This window comes from Patiria miniata, unplaced genomic scaffold, assembly GCF_015706575.1.
Source record: "Patiria miniata isolate m_02_andy unplaced genomic scaffold, ASM1570657v1 HiC_scaffold_19, whole genome shotgun sequence".
In the NCBI taxonomy this organism is placed as follows: domain Eukaryota; kingdom Metazoa; phylum Echinodermata; class Asteroidea; order Valvatida; family Asterinidae; genus Patiria; species Patiria miniata.
Genome location: NW_024037057.1, coordinates 17,034,727 through 17,060,337, shown reverse-complemented (window position 1 = coordinate 17,060,337; position 25,611 = coordinate 17,034,727). Strand labels below are relative to the sequence as shown.

The 25,611-nt window shown below is 42.4% G+C and overlaps 2 protein-coding genes across 2 annotated transcripts; both read right to left on the bottom strand.

Annotated features, from left to right (window-relative positions):
* Positions 1-4,625: 4,625 nt before the first annotated feature.
* LOC119725496 (trichohyalin-like) lies at positions 4,626-7,167 on the bottom strand. Its single transcript, XM_038196901.1, has 2 exons — positions 5,060-7,167; positions 4,626-5,028 (listed from the first exon to the last, which is right to left on the bottom strand). Exons 1-2 carry the CDS (start codon positions 7,057-7,059, stop codon positions 4,701-4,703), a joined length of 2,328 nt encoding a protein of 775 aa, XP_038052829.1. The 5' UTR covers positions 7,060-7,167; the 3' UTR covers positions 4,626-4,700.
* Positions 7,168-7,556: 389 nt separating this feature from the next.
* On the bottom strand, positions 7,557-24,964 carry LOC119725495. The gene is made up of 7 exons (XM_038196900.1): positions 24,634-24,964; positions 11,496-11,688; positions 11,125-11,227; positions 10,654-10,914; positions 10,285-10,444; positions 9,864-10,053; positions 7,557-7,691 (listed from the first exon to the last, which is right to left on the bottom strand). The coding sequence occupies exons 1-7, from the start codon at positions 24,867-24,869 to the stop codon at positions 7,557-7,559; spliced, it is 1,278 nt and encodes a 425-aa protein (XP_038052828.1). The 5' UTR covers positions 24,870-24,964.
* Positions 24,965-25,611: the final 647 nt, after the last annotated feature.

The following is a 25,611-nucleotide window of genomic DNA, read 5'->3' as shown; positions in this document are numbered from 1 at the left end:
GGGAGAAAGAAGATTTATCAGAGCAATTCTAAACAGTGTTCGGGTTGTGCCCGACCACTCGATAATAAGAAGGGGAAACGGAAATTAACGATTGAAGTATGAACTCATTAATTCAGTAATACCCTTGCGTGTCATGTGATTATCATCTGGCACTGACTAACAGCTTTTCGCGAACTGATTATCTCCTTTCCCATTGCGAATTGATACCGTAGGCCTACAGGTCGTGACAATGTGGGAAAAATGAATACTTTTAGACGACCTCGTTTCCATTATAAACATGAAACTTGTCCGTTTTGCCAAACAATTCTTAATAAGTATTATTGAGTTTACCTGGGTTGTTCGAGGACAAGTCTTGCATGTCTATCAGAGCCTTCTCCAACGTCTCCTTTGCTTCTGTGTCACTTGCCTGCCTTCTCCACCAGGTGCTTAGCATCTCAAAGCACTGCTTTACAACACTGCATGGGTAATCACGCCGAGTTGTTTCAATTTCTCCAGCTGTAAACGTCAATTGTTTTGCCAACACTTCCCAATTCACTCCAACCTCCTCAGATTTCTTATACAAGTCCATATCATAAGATCCTGCGAATAAATAGTTAAGGAGCATCATAAGTTATGGGCACCAGGGGCTGATCAGGCTTTTAGGAAACGGGACTGATATGAAGGCGATATGAAATCTACTTTGTTTTCTCCTGCAATCAGAAAATATATGTAGGATCCTAAGCAATTGGTTTATTATTTGTGGCCCCATTTTACTGGTTTCATACCATTAGAACGGGCGATACCATAATAACTGTCATAATTATTATTACTACACCTCATAAATATTCATGATCAAATTGGAGCGCGTCATTGGCCGATTCCGCCGCGCGTCCGGGTAGTAAAAATGATACGCGCCCAGGTGACGTCATCTCGGTGAGTATCCAGCTAGTCTGGTTCTTAGGTCTGAATCTTAGGTCCGGTAGCCTCCGGTAATACATTGTATTACAATTTACGTCAAGTGACTAAAACGGGAGGAATTCCTCCTTTTTCCGAAAATTTCCGAAGTTTGCCGAAATCGTTTCGTCGACAATCAGATAGTGCCCGAATATTTCCGAGTATAATATAGGTTTAATTAACTGCTAATTGCTTATTAATTTTTTTTAAAATGAGTTAATAATTAATATTCATTGCTTTCATTTAGAAAACTTGAAATTCAACGACGATTTTGTGCAACAAATATAGTCGGATCGTATGGGCGAACTATTTGCTGCGTCATGTACAATTTTGAATTTGACGACCGTTACCGAGATTTTTCAAAACTCGGTCTTCATTCGGCTCCGCCTGCTAACAGTGCTATTTTGGTGCCTAAATTTGAAGATTCCAGATCAACATTAGTCAATATTATCTTACAGAAACATCAAACTGTATTATCATAACTGTATGATATTACGAAGCAAGTGATTTATTTACAAATTTGATCAGAACATTAAAAGCTAAAAGTGATAAAGCGAAATCGGAAACGAAGCCGAGCTTTGAAACAGGCCCATCAATGTCGTCATGTTTATTTTTAGCCACGGAGGCTGCCTGACCTCAACCTCGTTCCCAGGGTGTCGAGCAGTACGCGCCCACCACTACCTGCTCTCTCACCCTGGTATTGGATCATTTGCATGTGCAAGATTTTTGAACACGTATGCAAATGAGGAACAGTCTGGTGCCTGGATATGCGTTACACATTAGCGTTTGTTTTTGAATGCGGTGTCTGGGGTAAAAACAGAGTCAATTCGTAGCAGCGCGAGCACGGCGTGAGTGACGAAAACACGATTTTTGAAATCAAACTGTTACGATCTTATCGAGACAACATGCAGTATCATATTTCATATTAATATGAGCAAATTGGAAAGGAAATTAGTATTTTCGAGAAGGCGTGGACGAATGATCGCGAAAACACGTACTGCACGTTGTGAATAATAGCACCAAGTACACGATAAAAATCCATTACTAGCCAATTGCGGTATCCAATCAGGATACAGGAAGAAAGTTTCCTATCCAGGGTTTACTATTGGAAACGCGGTTGGAAATAAAGTAAGCACTGGGGACGAGGTTGGCCTGACCTAAGATTCATCAGGAATAGTCAGAATCTTTTGGTCTGGGAACCAGACTAGTATCCAGCCTGATGTCGTGCGGTAGTTTTTTTTTTCTGGTAGCACCAAAAATTCCCTTTGGAACCCGCCTTGTTGACATGTGGTCTATGGCATGTAATCTTTACTGAACCAGTCTGTTGTTGTAATCCTTGTTACTACTGCAGTAAAGACACATTAAAGAGTGTTGGCACCAGACTATTTCATACTGTGACGAAGAACTTGAATTGTGCTTAATAAATATGTAAAATCTAGGAACACCGTTATCGACAAGGCAGTGAGGCTACTAAAAAGACAGTGAGGCTACTAAATATTTATGAGGTGTAGTAAAACAAATACAGCATGGTTTGAGGGGAAATAGTTGGAATTACTGGTCCCTCGGTATAGGTCAGCTTGACTACCTCCCTCCGCTTCGCGTCGGGAAGTAGTCTACTTCCCCTCAAACCATGTTGTATTTGTATATTACCGATAATAGGTCACCAGGGAGACATTCCCATAGACTTGTGCACAACTATTAATGAATTATTTATTTATTATTTTATTGTGTAAAAAATGTAGTGTTCCCTAATGAAATATATGTTCCTGCTATACTATGGAGGACAAAAAGTGGCCAGATGCTTTCCTGCTTTCGGAGGACCATGCCGATTGAACGTTTTGGTTACGACCATTTTTTTCTGCACTTCTGATCTTATAGTGGCTAAAATAAGACTGAACCAAATTCACTAAGGCCCACCCTATACATGTATAAAAACGAAAGATTTCGAAGTTTTATTGGAAATCTATGGTAGTGTACCTTTGTTTAATTCCTTTGAGGGGCCGCCGGCACAGTCGTGCGAAAACACTAAGTTTCAGTATGCATACGTGGTTGATGAAAACACTTTTATATTGTTTGCTGAGCATGATTCATGCTCTTGTTATTGTTACTTTTACCCATCACACGAGAGTTGAGTACTCACGTACCTTCATAATAATATTCAAGCGTGATGCACGTACATTTACGATTGTTCGGACTTTCTTCTGTTACTGCATAAGCATACCTGATGTGTCCCGAACCAAGTCGGTCCTGCCTGAATCAATTAGAGCCTTCTCCAACGTCAGTCTTGCTTCTGTGTAATTTTCCTGTTTTCTCCACCATGTGCTTAACATCTCAAAGCACTGCCTTACAATATCCTTGGAATGATTAGCCTTAATAATATCATTTTGTTCTTTGCAAAATGTCAAGTTTAAGGCCAATTTTTCCCAGTGTATTCCAATCTTGAAGGACAGATTCCAAACGGAAATGTCCCCAGGTAGAGTATCTATCATTGAATGAAATGTAATCGCACCATTAATAAACCGTGTGCAGATTATTTGTTAGAATAATACATTGGGAATGATTGCGTTAACATTGGAGAATATCCCTAAAAGTACCCTGGGTGTAACCCTACAGGCACAAAATGTACCTGTAAATACAATCTTTATGCTATCGTACGAATGGAATTATTCTTCAGTATTTTCTTTTGATATTATTAGTTTGTGGCATTAAGTATGCGTATCCATCGCGTTTTGTTGCCGAATTTTTTTTTTAGATAAATAGATGTTTTAGTTTTTATTTCTGAACATCTCTTTTCTAGCGATAAAATATGTTTACTTTTACTTTTCATTTTTAAATGAGTCATCGAAAGAATCCCACTTATATGAAGACAATAATTACTTTACTCATTTTAATGCATATTTAACTATTATAATGGCATGCGTCAGTTATTAACAGAATGGTTGTAAGACTTCACCTTTCCTTTTGAAAATAATTTCAAGAGCCAACAATCAGGGAAAATGCAATGTATAATTTATTTCACCGAAAAGTTGGACTTGATACATCAAAATATCAAAACGAAAATTCCATTTGGGGACAAAAAGAAAAATGTTAAACTTCCTGGACAACATGCAATTTTCCGACCACTGGCCAAGCAGTTGCCGAAATGATGCCATGGTGTTTGTGGTGGACTCTGAACTATACGAAATTATTTCAAATCACGCTATATTAATTCAATTGCGTGATACTATCAAGCAATACTAGTCCACAGAAGAGAAATTTGTTTCCCACCTCATTTCTCTCTCGACAATGCTAACTCGCAGACCGGATACGTTCATATGAAAAAGGAATCCAAAGTCAGTGCATCTTAGGGAGATTTGCAGTCAAATTCTAGAATTTGAAAATTTTTTGGGACATAATAACAACAACATATTCGTTGAGGAGCATAGAGAGTTCATTTTGAAAACGATTTTATATTTCATAATATGAGGAGAAAGATTAAAGAAATTTTTGAAATTGATTGTATAATTATTTACCTGATCTGCTTTCTGTCTCATCAGTCATCCAAGGCTTAGCTTGAACTTTCCGTCTCAGTTTCTGTCCCTCAGATGATGAAGTTCCTTTCAGCTTGCTATGTTCTTGAGCCCCTCCAACTTGAACCACTGGTTCATTTTTGTCACGATGAGCAACTTCCTCTTGTCCCGATCGCTTTCCCTTAGATGATGCAATCCCTTTCTGCCTGCTCCGTTGTTTCTTAGTCCCTTCCATTTGCACCGCTGTCTTAGGTTTGACTAGATAAGCAACTGCCTCATTTCTCGGCCTCTGTCCCCTAGATGATGTAGTCCCTTTCTGCTTTCTCCGTTTTTTAGACAGTCCAACTTGTACCTCTGTTTCAGGCTTGTCTTCATGACCAACTTCCTCCTGTCTCGGTTTCTGTTCCTCAGAGGAAGATGTAATTTTCCTCTTTTTCCGTTTGTCTTTATAACCAACTTCCTTGTGTCTTGGTCTCTGTTCCTTAACTGATGTAGTATCTTTCTGCTTGCTCTGTTCTTCAGCCATTTCCACTTGTAGCTCTGGCTGAGGTTTGTCTCGAAGACCAATTTCCGCCTGTCTAGGTCTCTGTTCCTCAGATGTTGAAGCCTCTTTCTGCTTTCTCCGTTTTTTAGTCTGTCCAACATGTACCTCTGGTTGAGGTTTGTCTCCATGACCAATATCTTCCTGTCTAGGTCTCTGTCCCACAGATGTTAACGTCCCTTTCTGCTTTTTACGTTTTAGAACCCGTCCAACTTGTACCTCTGTCTCAGGATCGTCTCGATGACCAACTTCCTCCTCTCTCGGTTTCTGTTCCTCAGATGTTGATGACCTTCTCCTCTTTTTCCTTTTTTTAGCCCGTCCCACTTGCATCTCCAGATCACGTTTGTCTTGATTACCATCTTCCTTGTGTCTCGGTCTTGTGTCTTCCTTGTGTCTCTTTTCCTTGCTCTGTTCTTCAGCCCTTCCCACTTGTACCCCTGGCTGAAGTTTTTCTAGATGAGCAATTTCCTCCTTTCTAGGTCTGTGTTCCTCAGATGTTGAAGCCCCTTTCTGCTTTCTCCGTTTTTTATCCTGTCCAACCTGTACCCCCATTCCGGGTTCGTCTTCAGGACCAACTTCCTCCTGTCTAGGTCTCTGTTGCTCAGATGTTGAAGCCCTTTTCTGCTTTCTCCGTTTTTTAGTGCGTCCAACTTGTACCTCTGTACCAGGTTTGTCTTCAGGGCCAACTTCTTTCTGTCTAGGTCTCTGTTGCTCAGATGTTGAAGCCTGTTTCTGTTTTCCCCGTTTTTTATCCCGTCCAACTTGTACCTCTATTTCAGGTTTGTCTTCAGGACCAACTTCCTCCTGTCTAGGTCTCTGTTGCTCAGATGTTGAATCCCTTTTCTGCTTTCTCCGTTTTTTATCCCGTCCTACTTGAACCTCTGTTTCAGGTTTGTCTTCAGGGCCAACTTCTTTCTGTCTAGGTCTCTGTTGCTCAGATGTTGAAGCCATTTTCTGTTTTCCCCGTTTCTTATCCCGTCCAACTTGTACCTCTATTTCGGGTTTGTCTTCAGGACCAACTTCCTCCTGTCTAGGTCTCTGTTGCTCAGATGTTGAATCCCTTTTCTGCTTTCTTCGTTTTTTATCCCGTCCTACTTGTACCTCTGTTTCAGGTTTGTCTTCAGGACCAACTTCCTCCTGTCTAGGTCTCTGTTGCTCAGATGTTGAAGCCATTTTCTGCTTTCTCCGTTTTTTATCCCGCCCAACTTGTACCTCTATTTCGGGTTGGTCTTCAGGACCAACTTCCTCCTGTCTAGGTCTCTGTTGCTCAGATGTTGAAGCCCTTTTCTGCTTTCTCCGTTTTTTATCCCCTCCAACTTGTACCTTTGTTTTAGGTTTGTCTTCAGGACCAACTTCCTCCTGTCTAGGTCTCTGTTGCTCAGATGTTGAAGCCCTTTTCTGCTTTCTCCGTTTTTTATCCCCTCCAACTTGTACCTCCGTTTCAGGTTTGTCTTCAGGACCAACTTCCTCCTGTCTAGGTCTCTGTTGCTCAGATGTTGTATCTCTTTTCTGCTTTCTCCGTTTTTTATCCCGTCTTACTTGTACCTCTGTTTCAGGTTTGTCTTCAGGACCAACTTCCTCCTGTCTAGGTCTCTGTTGCTCAGATGTTGAAGCCCTTTTCTGCTTTCTCCGTTTTTTATCCCCTCCAACTTGTACCTCTGTTTCAGGTTTGTCTTCAGGACCAACGTCCTCCTGTCTAGGTCTCTGTTGCTCATCTGTTGAAGCCCTTTTCTGCTTTCTCCGTTTTTTAGCACGTCCTACTTGTACCTCTGTTTCAGGTTTGTCTCGATGACCAACTGCTCTCAGTCTCAAGCTCTGGTTTTGCTCCTCAGATGTTGCAGCCCTTTTCCTCTTTTTACTTTTTTTAGCACGTTCCACTTGCATCTCGAGTTCAGGACTGTCTTGATGACCAACTTCCTCCTGACTTGTCTGTATTTGTTCCTCAGATAATGTAGAGGTGATCCCACGGTGTGTGGGCTGTTCTTTAGCCCCTGTCACCTGAATTTCTTGTTGAGGTTTTTCTCGATGACATTGTAACTGTTCATGCCTTGGTTCGTGTTCCTCAGATGACTTCATCCCCTTTGGGGTGTTCCTATCAATTTCTCGTTGTTTGTGCTTTTCTTGTGGAAGCTCTTGACTCGGTCTCTGTTTCTCATTAGATGGTCTTGTCTGATCATCAACAGGGTGTTTGCCTGCTTAACAAAATGAAGGCTTTTCGTCAGTATATAATTATAACTATAGTTATTGGTTGCTGCCTTTTCGGATTGTAAGGCAATGACCATTAGGCATTACATGTACTTGCGTTAAAGAAAAGGCAAATAATCAATCTGATGTCCTTAAGATGAGGCAGGGTAGCACATTATTTAGACTGCAATTATTGTGCCATTGCTAGTCATAAGGCTTACAAAAGGTTGAACGCCAGGGCCTTGATTATGTTTAAATAATTTCACGTTCTAGGAGGCTTTAGCAAAGGTTGCTTAGGTCGTTTCTTTTTCGGACACGAAGCTAGTTAGAGAGGTGGATGTGGCATCGCAAGCTAAATAATGAGCGTATATAAGCCCGTAGGTTATTCTCTACCGTGAAGGTAATGTTTTCCATAAGCATTCACCTTTTGGTCCACCGCCCAGTAGGCCATCAGTACACAGACGGAGTGAGATGTTCTCGTCCTGATGAATTCCACAGTCGTGAAGTGTCAGCAAATTACTTAGCTGAAAAAAAATTGTACGATCCCTGATATAATACTTATTATGTGGAAAGGTTTTAAAAATTACAGTTTAATAATAGGAAAATGCGGGTATACAAAAAAATCATGACGAATATGGGTAACTTTTATTTCCGTGGTGCATGTCGGGACCCATTAGCTGGGCCCTCCTATTCATATTTTGATTTGCGCATGTTTAGCCCTATTTCATTGACACCCGCGCGTCTATTCTATGCATTAATTCGTAAATGATTTCTATTTTTAATTAGAATGTTTTATTCGGTCTCCCTCAGAGCGATTTAAGATCTTTAAGGAGGTGACAATGACTTAGTCATTGTTCTTACTGCTGCTGCATTGTTTTATCATCAGTCACCACTTTCGAGTTTTTAACATCTCTAATCTCAGGTAGGCCTTTATATTTTGATGAAGTGTTTATATTTTGATGAAATGTACGCATATTTGTAATTTAAATGATTTGTTTAAGAATGGAATGGCTATTTACAATTCGCAACGTTTACTAAATACTATTTTGCTGGTTTTGGGAGTGAAGGTCTTATTGACGTGACGTAGGAAGCGCAAGTGATATTTGTAAATTGATATGCGTTTCTCGATAGTCGTATGGACGAAGAAACTTGTTAGGTAACATATGTTTTGTTGCTAATTATTTTATACTGTTTTGAAAATAATAGGTTTTTGGGGGTTAGTTATAGTTCCGAGGGCGAAATAAGATCTTTAGGTGGTGACAAGTCAATTTTCTTACTGCCGTCATATTGTGTATCATCAGTAACCTGCGAGTTTTTGACATCCCCCATTTCATATCATCGTTCGAGGGGAACCAAAGGGGAATTCCCCCTTCCCCGAATCAGACATTGTCTGATCCGACGTACAGTCTGTACGTGGTCACCGAGCAAAGGTATCAGCTAGACGATTAATCGTTACCGGACAGGGAGGCATGGCCAAGTTTGATCAGACGACCCAGCAGAGTCACTGGACGGAGCCTCGCCACCGTCATACGTTGGAGAGCTGCGCCCCTCGGATGTTTCCGCAGTAATTTTCATGATCAATTAGTTTTTGAATATTGTATAATTCCAGCGATTAGTATGCCTTAAAGATGGATTCATTTGTTTCCTAAAACTCCGTTCTATACAGGCCTACTTGATCAACAACTTGGAGCAGAGAATGATCTCATTGGCATTTGTTAAATTATAATTTCTTTGATTCTACGCAAATATATTGTTCCGTGGTTGATTCTCTTGAGTACATTCGGATGGTGCCTCCATTTTGTCGTAGGTCAACCTATTATTAACATTTACGGGTAAACCCGGCTGATTCGTGGATACAGAAAAATGGTAAAAGATGTACGTAGAATCAAAGAAAGTATACTATAACAATTGCTCATATAAAGACAGGGTGATAACAATGAGATCATTCTCTGCTCCAAGTTGTTCATTAAGTACAGAACGGAGTTTTAGGAAACTAATCAATACATTCTATACAAAAACTAATATATCATGAAAATTACTGCGAAAACATCCGAGGGGCGCTCGTCAACGTATGACGGTGGCGACGCTCCGTCCAGTGACTCTGCTGGGTCGTCCGATCTAACTTTGCGATGACTCCCCGTCCGGTAGCGATTAATCGTCTATAGATACCAATGCTCGGTGACCACGTACAAACTGTACGTCAGATCAGATAATATCTTCGGGGAAGAGGGAATTAAGTCGGGGAAGCGAACCGGGTCGGTTCCTCTTTGCGATGATATGAATTAAGTCTTATTCTATTAAAAATCGAAGATGGTGACTAATTATAGGCCTAAACAGTATGACGGCATAAAATTGACTTTTCACTAAAATTGGGATAACGAAACGCGGGTATAAAAATATCATTTAGCACAAATGTAACATTCTGTCCATAGTGCATTTTTACCGTGAGACTAAATTGGTATACAAACCGATAACTATTTTTTTTTTTATTATCGTTTATTGTTTAGTGAACTGAAGTTTTAAAACACTATTGTACTGACATCAGAAGCTGCACTATTTAAATATACCCTCATTAAATTTTGAAACGGAAGAGGTTATCACTAAAACCCAAAAGAAATTGCCTTCAATTCGATGAAATGTTGATTGGTATATAGTTTCCAACATGGTCACTTCGTACAAAATGGAGCCATCTTTACCTCAAAGTTACGAAAGTTTCTTCGGATGTACAATCGCTGTTGTTGAGGTTGGACACCAATCTTCTTGTCTATCATCTCTTTTAACGTCAAGACGGATGTTTCTCGATCCACTTGGAAACAAAGCGTCTTAGGTTTGTGTAACACGTGACTTTGGAGAAAGACCTGCAGCCTCTGTGTCACATACCTAAAACTGTAGGAAAGGAGGTTTTGCATTTTTCAGGGTTAACATATAGTTTTAATGGACATTTTACAGTAAATGAATGAAGGTAAATACCATGATTTACTCTGAAAAACATAACCTACACCATAATTAAAGTGGGAGCAGTTCGTTTTCCGAGGGTGTTCAGTTATAATTATACGCTAAGATAATTCCTAAAACAAGAGGTGCAGTACGAATTTTTAGCAGTAAACCATGTTTTACCTGATAAGCTGAGGTTTGTCTTGATCACCAACTTGTTCCTTTTTCAGTTTCTCTTCCTCGGTTGATGCCGCCCCGTTTTGTTTGCTCTCCTCGTCAACTCCTGCATCTTGACGCCTTTCTGGCTCGGGTCCAGCTGCTTCGTCTCTCGATTCGCTCGTTACTGGTGCAACAAGGAAAACGAAGTACATTATACCGTTTACAAATTGTTTGAACTAATTTCTTAACATTTTCTATACAATTAAAAAAGAAGTTTTTTTAATAGCTTATTTGTTGTTTAATTAGTGTGCTACTAAACATGTACATGTATTATTTGTACTGAACATTAAGCGTCTCGTATAAGTCTAGTCTTCATTTCATGTTTTAGCTCACCTGGTACATTTTTAGCCAAATCAGTCAACCCGATGGCCTCCATTGCTCGTCTTAGCTTCTGAGCTGCTTCGTCGCGATCTGGCGTCTTTTTCCACCAAGTGAGTAACATGTGACGGCTCTGTTCAGTGCTGCCTTCGTTGGTGGTTTGGATGTCTGCAATTTCTGCTTTTTCATATCCTAGATGTTTAGCTACTTCCTTCCACGATGATTCGATTTTCGAGGACAAGTCCTTGAGATACTCGTCATCATTTTTGGCTTTGTCTGTCAAAAGAATGTTCAACTGATCCTTCAGTGAAACATTTTCAAGTGTGTCCACTACCGTATAATCAACGTACCAGTTAACATATTAACTACAACTATAACAAAAAGACGCTCTCTTTTTGTTATTATTAACTCAAAATATAGAGAAGAGATCTACATAGGAGGCATTTAATTCACTTGAACATTCTATTCCTAACCTCCGTCATTTACCTTTTGTTACATCGTCGTTATCCTGATCTTCTGTTGATAGATGGAGATAGATAATTTCATCTTTTTCGACACCGTTGTCCTCAAGTGTGAGCAAGTCACAGATCTAACACAAGTTAAATATGTAAAATAGATACTGAGGATAACAAAGTGAGACTACAAAAATAGCTTCTTTTAGCCTGTGTTTTAGTATGGATTACTTGTGATATTTCTTTTATACAGGTATGTCATAAATAGACAATTTATTGATACAATCTAAAAAATTTGGGATTTTGTTTCTTGCATATTCATTTTCAAAATTCATATATGCACAAGTCTAATGTTTTGAATCTTTCAAATTGAAGTGTCATTGTTTTAAAATAAAATATACCGACCTGAAAGTTTCTCTGGATGCACAAACGCTGATGCCGCGCCTCGACACCAATCTGCTTTTCAATGAGCTCTTTTAAAGATTGAACAGGTGTCCCTGGATCTAGTTGAAAGCTAAGCGTCTGTGCTGCGTCATCGTTGGTATTTTCGGGAATCCTGACAGAGATTTGAAGCTTCTGTTTCGGGTTACTGAGGGCACTGTAATCAAAAGATTGGAATACCATTTTTGATTAATTTAGTAAATCTCGGAATTTGGTTTCAGCAAAAACTACATTGGAAGTATTTCTTTGTTTTGTTCTGTCACAAAGATTCAATATATAACAGGGTTTAACCAAAATTATTATTGAAATGAAGACATATACGGGCATTTATTTTATACATGTATTGCATGACAATTTAAGTTTCGGTTTAACGTAGTAGTTGGGGGAAACATTTCATTTTCCTTCGCGTTGGCTTTTCCAACCAAAAAAAAAAAAGTTAAACATTCCAAAAATGATGCGGCCCACCCCGCTCAAGTTTTTGATTGGTTAAGCGTATTTGCTTTGAATGCATGTACTTGAACTCGTAATTATGAAGCACAGCTATAGAATTTTTTCCAAGTTTAAACAAACAATGGCTTTGGTACAATGTTGATTATCGCACAGAGATTCCGAAAAGAGAACAGTCAGCCAGCCTCGATGACTGCTATCAAATAAGTTGCGTGTATCTAAAGCTCAATATTTAGTAAGTGTCCAACTGTCCAGCGGTAACCTGTATTTCTGAACTCTGAAGCCATCTGCGAATGATCCGAATTCTGTAAGTTTATTTGGTTTAAAAGTGTATTTTGTGCCTAAATCTTTGGAATAACAGACACAAATATTTATCCGAATGATAAAACCGTTAAATTGTGCTTTTAAGAAAACAAGGGATTTCACAGCATACATAAAATATGGCTAGGAACTGAATTAGGTTGTGTCATTGTATAAAATACAGTACTGGATGGATCCTGCTTGCAGAGAACAAGGGTGGATCCGGGGTAAGGGCAATGGGGGGCATTCCCCCCCCCCCCCAAAAAAAAACACATTTGTGTTTACGTCGCAATAAAGGCAGGCACTGCGTTCACCGCCATCTTTTCCAAAAAATATTGTTAAAGTGGTCAGAAATTGCCTCAGATTCTACTACAGAGCATCTAGAACCCCAAGCCGTAATATTTTTAAACCCACTTTTTGGGGAATCAAACATTTCATGGACCCCTCCAATATTGTGTTCTGGATCTGCCCCTGGCAGTGAACATTGGTTGTATTACAAATGAAAACAATTGAAAGACATTTTGTGAATGAGTTGTTGATATTACTAAAACTATATTGTGAAATGTAGTATCACCTCCCATAGTGATTTTCTGAATGTTTGTCAGTCAGCGTATTGGTGCAATGCCGTAAATCTTCGCTGGTGATTTGGTGGATGGGGGATGACTACAAAAAATATTGGCACAGCCTTGGAAAAGCGTGGGGGGGGGGGGGGACACCACATAGCACTAGGGGCGCTGTCCAATAACATACGATGAACTTTTGAAGTGTGTTAATACGAGTTGCCCTCTACAAAAATAACTAAGTAAAATGTTGAGAGGAAACAGGGGTGCATGTAAATGAAGACTGGAGAGTGTAATAGTCAGAAATTGATTATGCATGTGAGCTCAGTTGGGCATTCGGTGCGTGTTACTAATTCTGAAGTGCTCGTGGACCTATTAGCAATGAATTGTGTTGCGTGATCAGGAGACAAATAATTCATGGTGTTTATTGATCAATCAGCATTGCGTATTGGGAAGGCTGTGCGCGAATTAGCATAGCGTGGGGTCGTGAGATCACCTAGCGAGTTCGCAAGATGGCGTCGATGCAGTAGGAACTAATTCTGGAGCTGTTGCAAGAAGCCAAGCTTCGGGGGTAGGGACGAGTGAATTCGCGGTGCCGTTGCTGGGAGTAGGAGCCCCCGGTCGGGAGTAGGAGCTCTCTGACGAAGACGCTCTGGTTCGGCCGGGTTCGGGAGTTGCAGCTCCGGGTTAGTTAACATTAAACCAAGTGTTATCTAATATATGGAAGTGGAGTTTTTATCTCCAGCCTATTTATTTAAGATAATTGTGTTCTCAGATTTAGAGGGATTTGAAGTGGGACGAAGGGTATTTAGTAGGTTTTGATGAGTGTGAGAACAAAAAGGGAGGAGTTGTGAATAACTGGTTGAAGGCTAGCGGGACTTTGAGTTGTGTGTGTAGTGACATGTACATGTGTATATAATTAATTGTTTGTACTTTTAGCTCCAACAGGCGTTCCATACAAATAAGTATGTTAATAATTTTTGGTTGCCAAAGGGACCGGAGTTCACTCTCGCTGTGCTGCGTTTGCGCAGTGTGACATGTTGGTGACCTCTGACTTATTCGTTTTCATTCTGCTTTGTGCAAGTCTTATTCCAAAGTTGAAAGTTTCCTCAACCAAGTTTTATTTAGTCAACTGATGTGTGCTTAAACCTACTGACGTTCCAGAAGTTTGTTAATCATTGGATAGCAGGTGCATGACGAACTTGTGGGTTTTGAGAGCATTAAAACTTGTAAACAACCATCATTTTGTGTGCCGTTTTTCACGACTTGTAAGAACAGACACGAGGCTTGATAAACAATAGTAGAACTCATTTCGGGAGAAAACACGAATTACTACACTGGTGACCCTGTTTTCAACAATTGTGCCCTTCTGCACAAGCCATGTCTGTGGAAGTTAAACCTGATGGGACAGAGGGTACACCGCCTCCAACTCCATCTCCCTCTTACCCATTTCAACCGCCTGTCATGCCGATGCAAGCTGCAGTAAGCCTCAAACTCCCTCCATTTTGGCCTAACGACCCAATCCTGTGGTTTACCCAGGTGGAGGCTCAGTTTGTCATCCGCCATATCACTACCCAGGAGACTCGTTTTGCCTACGTTATCGGATCTTTGCAACCGGAGGTCGCACAAGAGGTGCGGGATATCCTGATTACACCCCCATCCACGGACTGCTACGATAAGCTGAAATCTGAACTCATTCGCCGCACTTCAGCTTCTGAGCAGAAACGATTACACCAGCTGCTTACTTCAGAGGAATTGGGAGATCGCAAGCCCTCGCAGTTGTTGCGGCGCATGCACCAGCTTTTGGGGGACAACAAGCTGGAGGAGAGGATTTTGAAGCAGTTGTTTGTACAGCGACTTCCCCACACCGTCCAGTCCATTTTGGCCTCCACAGCGGACACGGTGGGAATTGGAGCACTGGCAGATTTGGCTGACAAAATTGTTGAGGTGTCTGCCCACTCTACGCCGGCATCGCAAATTTCCACGGTTTCTTCACCACCCCTCCACCCCCCGCAACGACACGCCTCCCCTGAGGTACTCACTCTGCACGCAAAGGTTGATGACCTGACTCGGCAAGTGCAGGCCTTAATGACTTTTCAGCTACAGGGCATGCATCGACAAGGCCGTCCCCGCTCTTCCTCCCGCAGTCGACCCAGACAACGTAGTCCAACCCCTTCTGCGGATAACCAGCCATCCGGCGACCGCCAATGCTGGTATCATTGGAAGTACGGAACTAATGCACGAAAATGCACCAGTCCTTGTTCGCGAAGCACAGAACCACAGCGGAACCAGGAAAACGGCCAAGCCAACGACTAGCGGCGACAGGTCGGTCTGGCAGCAATACAACAAGTCGCCTCTTCCATGTAACTGACAAGACCACAGGCACTCGTTTCCTAGTTGACACCGGCGCTGAGGTGAGTGTTTTGCCACGCAGTCACAAGTCACGAGCTCAACCTACTTCTATACAGCTACAAGCGGTCAATCACTCACCTATTGTAACTTACGGCGAGAAGTCTCTGACTTTAGATTTGGGACTTCGCCGAGTATTCCGTTGGGTTTTTATTGTTGCCGACTTGCCAACCCCTATTATTGGAGCTGATTTTCTTCGGCAGTTCAACCTACTAGTCGATGTAAAGAACCAGCGGCTTGTCGATTCCATAACTAGTCTTACCATACAAGGAATAATGTCTGGTACCCCGTCCGCGAGCCCCGTGTTTGTGAATGCAGCTTTATCACAATACGACGAGCTCCTTAGCCGGTATCCCGACGTAGTGCGTCCTGTGTATAAGCAAACGGAGGTACGGCACAACATCACGCACCACATCGAAACTCATGGCCCCCCGGTTGCGGCTAGACCCCGTCGACTTGCCCCGGACAGACTACCACTTGCCAAGGCTGAGTTTGACCATATGCTTAGCCTTGGAATTGTTCGCCCTTCCAGTAGCGAATGGTCCTCTCCGTTGCACATGATGCCTAAGTCAACTCCCGGGGATTGGCGCCCGTTTGGTGATTACCGCGCCCTCAACAAGAACACCATTCCGGACTGCTACCCAATTCCACACCTGCAGGATTTTTCCTCCAACCTTCACGGGTGCACGCTGTTCTCCAAGATTGATTTGGTACGCGCCTACCATCAAATACCAGTGGAAAGTCTGTGCCGCAATGCGGCACAGACTTTCCAAAGGTTCGTCGACGAGGTAACCCGCGGTTTACCATTTGTCTTCGCCTACATTGACGATCTGCTGGTAGCGAGCTCATCAGAGGCTGAACACAAAGAACACCTTCGACTCCTGTTCGACCGCCTCTAGCAATATGGCATAGTCATAAACCCCCACAAATGCCAGTTCGGCGTGTCATCCCTCTCCTTCCTCGGTCATCTCGTCAACCAGCATGGAGTCTGTCCTTTGCCTGACAAGGTGCAAGTCATCAGAGATTTCCCGGAACCGGCATCGCTGAGTAAGTTGCGGGAATTTCTTGGCCTCATCAATTTCTACAGGCGTTTTGTTCCCCACTGCGCAGACATGCTCCAGCCCCTGACCGACCTGCTCAAGAACAGGAGGAAGAAAAACGAGCCGATTCAGTTAGGGCCGAACGAGCAGCTAGCTTTCGAGCGTGTGAAAGCTGCATTGGCCGACGCAACACTCCTAGTCCACCCACAGACTGACGCACCATTATGCCTCTTAGTCGACGCATCGGACAAGGCCGTGGGTGGTGTTCTCCAGCAACACGTCAAGGGTGTTTGGCAACCACTGTCGTTTTTCTCCAAGCGCCTCCAACCAGCGGAAACCCGCTACAGTACTTTTGGTAGAGAGCTTTTAGCTCTATACCTCGGCATCAAGTATTTCCGACACATGCTGGAGGGACGGACATTCCGCGCTTACACTGATCACAAGCCCCTTACGTACGCCCTACACTCCAAACTAGACCGCCATTCTCCTCGAGAGATTCGACAACTTGACCTCATATCCCAGTATACCTCGGACATTAGACACATCAGCGGCCATGATAATGCAGCGGCAGATGCACTCTCTCGTCTGGAGGTTAATGCCTTACCAACGAACGTGACTATCAATTTCGACGCCATCGCTAAAGCACAGATCGATGACGACGAGTTGAAACATCTCCCCGACACCTCTCTGCAGCTAACTGCCGTCCCCCTACAGACATCGCAGGGTACCATTCTATGCGATACCTCCACAAGGACGCCTCGACCCTTCATCCCAGCCCAGTTTCGTCGAACAGGTTTTGACGCTTTGCATGGACTGTCGCACCCTAGTATCAGGACCACACAGCAGTTACTTACTGCACGGTTCGTGTGGCCTGGTATTAACAAAGACGTTCGCGCTTGGGCTAAGACCTGTCGCAAGTGCCAACAATGCAAAATTCATCGCCACATCAAGTCGCCACTTGGTACGTTCTCCACACCCGACGCACGATTCTCACACGTACACATCGATTTAGTCGGTCCCCTTCCACCGTCAGCCGGACAGTCCTACCTGCTTACGTGTGTGGATAGATTTACACGTTGGCCGGAGGCGATCCCCATTCCTGACATGACTGCTGAGACTGTGGCCCATGCATTCGTTACCCACTGGGTTTCTCGGTTCGGTGCACCAGCTACCATCACCACCGACAGAGGACGCCAGTTCGAGTCACGACTTTTTCGAATGCTCACTGACATGCTCGGTTGTCAACGAATTCACACTACATCATATCATTCTGCTGCAAATGGGATGGTAGAGCGACTACACAGACAACTCAAGGCATCGCTAAAGACTCATGCTAACCCACGTTGGACGGAATCTCTTCCCCTTGTCCTGTTAGGCATCAGAGCCGCTATCAAGTCAGATATCGGTTTCTCTCCAGCAGAAATGGTGTACGGTACCACAGTCAGGCTGCCTGGTGAGTTTATTGTGCCTAACAATGATCATGCTGAGCTCGACCCCAGTGTGTATATTCACAGGCTGCGTTGTCACATGCAAGACATTCGTCCCACTCCGCCCAGGCCACAACAGCGACAATCACACATTCCAGCTGACCTAGACAAGTGCACACACGTTTTTGTTCGGCATGATGCAGTGAAAACACCCCTACAACCTCCGTATGATGGACCATTTCGCATCATCAAGCGCGCCAGCAAATACTTTGTTTTAGACCTCAACGGCCGACGGGATGCGGTTGCCAAGGATCGTCTGAAAGTGGCGTATCTTGATGACGACTGGACAAACGCGCATTCCCAACAGATTCGCGAGACACGCCCGCAAGGATTGTATTGCCAGAATCACACCCCCCATCCACAGAAACGTCGTCTTCCCGACAGATTCGCGAGAACGCCCCCGCGAGAACTGTTTTGCCGGTTTCACAACCCCCATCGCCAGAGACGCCACCTCCTCCACAACGAGCCACCAGAGCTGGTCGACACAATAGGTCGGAGCGGTGTGTCCGGTTTGTGAATCTTCGGTTGGCCAAAGAATCTTGGGCATTTCGAGCTGGATGGACGAAGATGCCTGTATAATGGAGTCGGTAAGGCTGAGCTACGATTTAAGGAGAGTAGTTTGGCGGCAACTTTCCTTTCGACTGCTGGAATGGGATTTTTCTTGAGGCAAGTATAGGTATCTGTGTTGAGGATATCCTGAACCTTATGGTCATACTCCGTGCGGTCCATTATGACAGTTGCATTACCCTTGTCTGCCTTTAGGATGTGTATCGAAGAATCATTGCGGAGGCTGTTGATAGCCTGGTGTTCAAGTCTTGTGATATTGGATTTGGGTGGCTTTGAGTGCTTCAAGACTTGGTGTATTTGGATACGGATGTTGTCTGCCTTTTCTTTATCCATCTTGCGGATAGAAGGTTCAATCGATTGTATGAACTCTTCCACCGGGACCTTACTAGGGGTAGTGGCAAAATTCATACCCAAGGCTAGGACATTCGATTCCGTTTTAGATAGCTGGCGTTGGCTGAGGTTTACGACTGAGTTCGCTTTTTCCATGTCATCATTGTTCCCTTTGTTTGTGGACGTGTTACGTGAGGCTCTGTCCATTCTCTTCTTGCTAAAAGAAATGAGGCGTTGGAATTTTCGGATCTGTTTCCTTTGGGTGGCATGAAAAGTGTGGGATACAGATTTATCCGTGAGGGCGGATATCTTGTCATAATCTGTGGGCTGCATAGTCGTGCGGAGACTATCCTTGCTACTCTTTATTTCTTGATCGGTTCGGTATAGGCAACATCGGGTGGAGGCAATTTGTGATCGAAGTAGGGCTTTATTGGCAGTATGTATGATTCGAGCAGAATTGTTTCCTTTGATAGGGTCTCGTAGGCGGAGACTCTTTGGGACTACGTTCGCATCTCTACATCTCTTCAGAAATGTCAGGTTATTGATCAGTTTGCAACGTCTTGTACAAGAGCGTTGGTATAACTTGACAATAGTTGTGTTTGGCAATAGTTGTGTTTGGCAGTGTAATTTCCATATGGAATAAACAGCCTAGAGCCAGCAGAAACGTGAATACCTGTGTGATAGTTCTCTGTTTGTGTGTGTGTGACGAATCCCAGAATCGTTCTACGTTACAATATTACGTAAACCCTGTGAACTTTATAATTGTATAGGCACAGTAGGGAATACAAGTTTATTATTAAGTGGTGCAGTTGACTACTACGATAGCTGTAAGTTAACTTGATGCGTGGTGCAGTTGACCACGTGAGGATTTTTGCAAGCAAAGATTGTTTTAAGGGGTGCAGTCGACCCTTGTTTAATTCATAAGGGATAGTTGCAACTGTGTATTATAGGTTTACAAATTGATTGATTGTGTATGTAAAGATCATAGTCTAATAGTTGATCAGAGAATACGACCAATTATTGATTGTCTTGGAAGCAATTGTCTCTGTGATAATTATATAGATCATTGAGAAGGTTATTATTCATTATTTAGTGCTCTGTTTACATTTAAGTAGTCACGCAATCACAGAACGGTGGTAAATTTCCAGGAGGAAACGTCAGTATGAGTTAGGGCGGTAGTGTCACCTCGGTTGAGGCGGACAAGGGTTCTATCCTGGATGAGCTGAACTGCTCGAGAATGGAGGTTCAGTGGTTGAAGTGGGAGAGAGCTCGTCTTTCTTCGGAGTTAGAGGCTGTCAAAAAGGGGGCAAAGCCAAAGTTTGCGAGTGAGCATACCCCTAACAGTAGGAATGCACATTTGGTCAAGGTAGATGCAGAGATAAGTCGGAAGTTGCCTGAGGATATTTCAGGGGATGCCTTATTGAAGGCATGGGATCGTTCCAGTGCTGACACGTCACCAAATTTGGTTCCAAGGGACGCAAGGCACGCTGAGAGTATACCTTTGAGGTCTATTCCCACGCGTAGTCCTTGTACCAATCCCTTCTTGAACCGGGATGATGATTGTGCTATGGAGGAACGAGGTTTACACAGTGAGTTGTTGAGTTTTGCTACTAAACCCGCTGTGGGGAAATCCAATGAGTTTGTTGGTGATGTAGACTCGCCTGGAGCGTTGCCTGGGATGAAATACAGTTGGGTGAAACAGTTTACCTGGTTCAGGCAATTTTTGCTGACATCAAGTATGATAATGTATTAGGCATGGATTTCTTGTTACCTACTGGAGGCAACTTAGATATCCGAAGCCTGAAGTTGAGGTTAAACAGGGAACGGATGAAATGCACAAACGATGCTGGTAACCCGTTCATTAGCCGAGTACGTGGGGGTGGTCAAAGCCACCGATATTCCGTCCAGCCATGAGGCTGTTATGCCTGGTACGGTTACCCGCCCTGCAGAGGCATTGAAACAGCCGGCAATCGTGGAGCCTGTGGAAGGCGGGTCCGAGTTGGCTAAGCGAGGGTTACTTCTAGCCCGGTCGCTGGTTGAGCCATAAGCCAAGACTCTCAAGCCGCGGATGTTCAATCCAAAGCTAGAGGAGAGTCAGGTTGTTCGCAAGGGGAACAACTGTTGAAACATCTGCGAAAGTTAATGAGGTTGACTCGGCAGTTGTTCCAGGTCACGGTCGTGTAGGTGAGGTCGATAGGGACCTCCCGACTCACCTGCATGATTGATATGACCGTAGGAAGGTCGACCTCGATGAGGACTATCATGCAGAGGTGAAGTCTTGTAGTTTGATGGAATTTCCAGACGTGTTTTCCTCTGGTGAGCATGATATAGGGCGGTCTGCTGTGGACGGTGTGACAGAAATTGTTTGTGCATCAGAGGCTGCCAAGGTGTACAAGTGGGAGGAGGAAATCTTCTGTGAAGAGGAGAGATACTCGCTCAAACGGTATTTGGTAGGCGAGCCCTTTGAAAAGGTGCCTATGGGCTTGCTTGGGCCACAGTGCCAACGTCCGAATACATGTAGTGGCGCTTGATGACTACTGCTCCAGATAAAGGAGGCGTTGGGACGGGCACCCCGATTCCTGAGTCCCCGTGATCTTTGCCACCCCTAAACCCCATTACGACAGCTGGTCCAGAAGCTAGAGCCGGGAGAGGAGGAAGTGTCCGAATCTGGTACAGAGCTGATCTGGTACAGAGCTGATGCAGGTCGACGGAGAAGGACGAGAAAACATGTACAAATATGAACTCTTAATGAAAAAAAAACTCTGATATTATACGTTTTCCCGGCTATTTTAACACTTGTATCACACGAATTCCCTATATCGATACTTTAATTTCGTCCCCGAACATCGCCAAGCTCACTTCTCAATTTGAATTTCAGAAAGCCACCATTAGATTTAATTTAATTTTAAGTCTAAATATTGGGCGCATCGTATACGATTTAAGTCACCAGGGACGAAATGTAATGACCAGAACATTAAAACGAATGACAAAAAACGAATTTGCTTTTTCAATTCACCGCCGATTGCTTCACGAGACGAATTTCAAATATTTTGGACGAATCGGAATGCTAACAATTTGAATTATACTGAACCTTGAATGAAATCTAGTGGTGGCTTTTTGACATTCAAATTGAGAATTGAGCTTGGCGATGTTCGGGGACGAAATTAAAGTATGGATATAGGGAATTCTTGTGATACAAGTGTTAAAATAGCTGGGAAAACCTATATAGTAGAATATTATAATATGGAATTTTGCGTCGGGTGATATAAATCAAATTAGGTTTTGCCCTTCACCGACGTTTAAACACTGTATACTCAGTGTGTTACCTCCCGAGTGAAAGTTGGAAAAAAATCACTCGGGTGGGACTCGAACCCACGACCTCCTGCTTTCTAGTGCAGATGTCTTACCACTCGACCACCGAGCTAACGGGATTGATTGGCCGGTTCGAATCTGATGTACATAGCAGCGGGTACCGCATACACTATTATAATATGGAATTTTGCGTCGGGTGATATAAATCAAATTAGGTTTTGCCCTTCACCGACGTTTAAACACTGTATACTCAGTGTGTTACCTCTCGAGTGAAAGTTGGAAAAAATCACTATCAAAATGAGTTTGACATTTTACTTTGAAAAGTTAAGAGGTTTGGTGTTAGGGGGAAGACCCTGGACTGTTTAGAAATTATCTTCGTGACCGAAAACAGTGTGTTGAATGAAAAAATAATAAATCAACCCTTAGGCCCCCCAAAAAGTCTCCGGTTTCTGGTATGGAGCTTGTCCAAAACGTGGTGCGGCGACGCGGCTTTTTTTTTTTTTACCTGTTTTTTTTTGCTGCAAATATCGGCTGATGACTGCAAATGGTGCCCGACTAAACTTAGTGCAAATATTATGGGCGACCAGAGAGGCAACATGAAGCTTATTCTAGATCATAACCCCATCCAAAAACACGTTAAAATTTTGCAGCAGCAGGATTCCAGTCAAACCAGTGAGTTTGGCGGTTATGATCTTTTATTGAGAATTTTTTTCTTTCATTTTGCCGACGCGCATGGCTACGGCGACGCGCGCGCATACCAGAAACCGGAGACTTTTTTTTTGGCCTTAAGTCAGTTACTTGTGGCGTACCACAAGGCTCAATCTTAGGTCCACTACTCTTCCTTATATATGTAAGTGATATTTGTAACTCTTCGAAATTGTTACCTTTTATTTGCAGATGACACAACTGTTTTCTTTAGTCATTTAATTGAGCTAGTATTAATTATAAACAAAGGACTTTAGAATGTCTCGATGTGGTTTGAATGCAACAAATTGTCGATAAATGAAAAGAAACATGTTTTGTTATTTTCAAAAAAGTACAATGATGTTGACATTAATATTTATATTAATAAATCTTAGATAAGCCAAGTACAGTGCCGAAAGATTCACACATCATTTTCGCAGCTATTGGGTGTACTTCGTAAACTTCGACATATACTACCTAGAAATGTCCTCTTCTCTATTTGTTATACAGCTTGCATGACCACATTTTCAATATGGAATTCTTGCATGGGGAAATATTCATGGTACTTATTTGAATAAATAATTTATAGTACAGAAGAAGCTGATGAGAGTCATCACAAATTCCGATTTCAGAGAACACTCTGCGTTCCTTAAAGACAATAAAACACTGAATATTTTTGAACTGTACAAACACTATCTAGGAATCCTTGTGTTTAAATTCGAAGGTAACCTACTACCTACAAATATCAGGTCCATATTTGTGAGGAATCTAGATGTCCATTTACATTACACAAGATCAACCAAAAAAATTCACATTATCTAAAAAAATCTACTTATTTCCGGTATTATATAAGACATGCATCCATAATTACCATTTTTATAAGTCACATTCCATTATAATCAAATGTTATATTGTAAATCAGTATATTTCAATTTCCATCAGTTTTTCTACTATTATGCTAAAGTAATTAATTAAAGGGAATATACATCATTTGCTTTTGCTGTAATTTTCAGAAATGGATGGAATTGGGGGGTTGGAAATATATAGCAAATATAGTTACACTGACTTTTTCGAGGTTTTGGGTTCAAAAATGCTATAAAAACCAAGAAAAAACATCATTTGCCTGTAGTCTGGTTCCCTGACTCCATTTAAGAAGAAACAGAGCAGTTTACATACATTGGGGAATTGTAAGGTCAGGGAACCAGTCTAGCTGGCTTGTACCCGTTCATAGGTGTGTAATTTTTTGATGTTTGCAAATGTTGTATTTTCCCTTTAATTAATTTATTGAACACTGATTTAAATTATAACTTTAATTATTGTTTATTTCATAAGTTATTCACAAACGGGACCAGGCTCTGTATAAGCTTAGGCTTTGTTCCTGGTTCCCCCACCTATCATCATTTATGTTTAATTGAACAAAGTGTTGTTCATGTATTTAGTTATTGTAGTAGTAAATAAACTGTTGCATTAGCATTATATCAATTTGTGACAAATGGAAAATAAAACAATACAATACAATACAATGATACAGATGAACATCTTATGCATACAATACACCCTTAACCTTGCACCAAAGCGGCGCATTTAAAGCCTTGGCTTTTTTCCTTGTTCAGTACTGTTTTAGTTGTTGGCAAGTTTGAAAAATACCTCACCACGAAAAAGTGTGTGTGTGTGGTGGGGGGGGGGGGTGATCCGATGCCCCCCCCCCCCTTGCTCAAAAAGTGAGCGGGGGTATATACCCCCATCTCTCCGCGGAGATTTACGCACTTGTATTGGTAAAACTATACAGAATGTTGTTCTCTTGAGGAGGGCCAATCGAGGAGCTGTGACATCGGGTACAGGTTTCGAATTTTTAATGCAGTCACTCGACTGTAATTTGTCAGGGAAAAATAATTACAAAATACATTAAATTTTGTGTACAGAACTGGAGTTTTCATTAAGATAGATCTTTTACGAGGTATCTTACCTTTCTTTCGAAGGTTTACTTCTTGGTTTGTGGGCAATCAATGATGATGATGTCTTTCTCTCATGGGAATGGTAATGAGACGACGGTTTCCTGTATGGAAGAACAGAAAGAAACGCCTCTTTCCTACGCCTGCTGACTTTAGTCTTCCTGCTGACGAGTTTGGTGTTGGAGTGGTCGTACACGACAGCTGTTGCCTTAATGTATGCCTCCAACTGCTGAATGGTTTTTTGCGGCATCTTGGTATTTACAGGTTTGACGATGAAGAAAGGGAAAAAAGCTGTGAAGGCTCACGCACAGAAAGAAAAATCTACCAGAAATGTGTCGATGTACATCATTCAATGCCGTACTTCGATGGATTGTATGCAAATCAGCCGTACCCTCTAAATAAACACAAATTACTCGTGATGCACAAAGTTTCGTTATGGCAACGAACCCTAGCACAGACTACACATGACCTGGTCTTACTTCAAGTGATTTGTACATGGCGAGGCGGGACACCAGACCGTGGATTTGTTGTCTTTGGGAATTTTCCAAACCACAGATTCGTCCCCAGTAGTAAGGGAGGCGGGGGTACGGGACCAAAATGAAAAAAAAAATCTGCGGCGAGCCTGGGCACGCCGCTCTCGATTTTAAAAAAAGTTGGGGAAAAAAAAATTAGGGGAATCCCCCGATCCCAATTTTAAAAAAAAAATCTGACGTCGGGTTTGGGAGCAAAAAAATCTGTCATCGCTAAAATGAGGTGATGTCACCACCACGTGACCTTGAAACTCGGGACAAAAAAAAATTAGCTCCTCTACCTGTGAAAAGGTAGAGGAGCTGTTTTTTATATAAAAATGGAGAGTAATATGTTCAGACCGACGAGTACTTGAAAAATTAATAAAAAATAATATCGGTTTTTATTAAATATATCAATGACTTTTTTTCAGAGTGAAAACCTGGAGCTATCTGATAAAACAGATCAGTGCGATCATCATATAA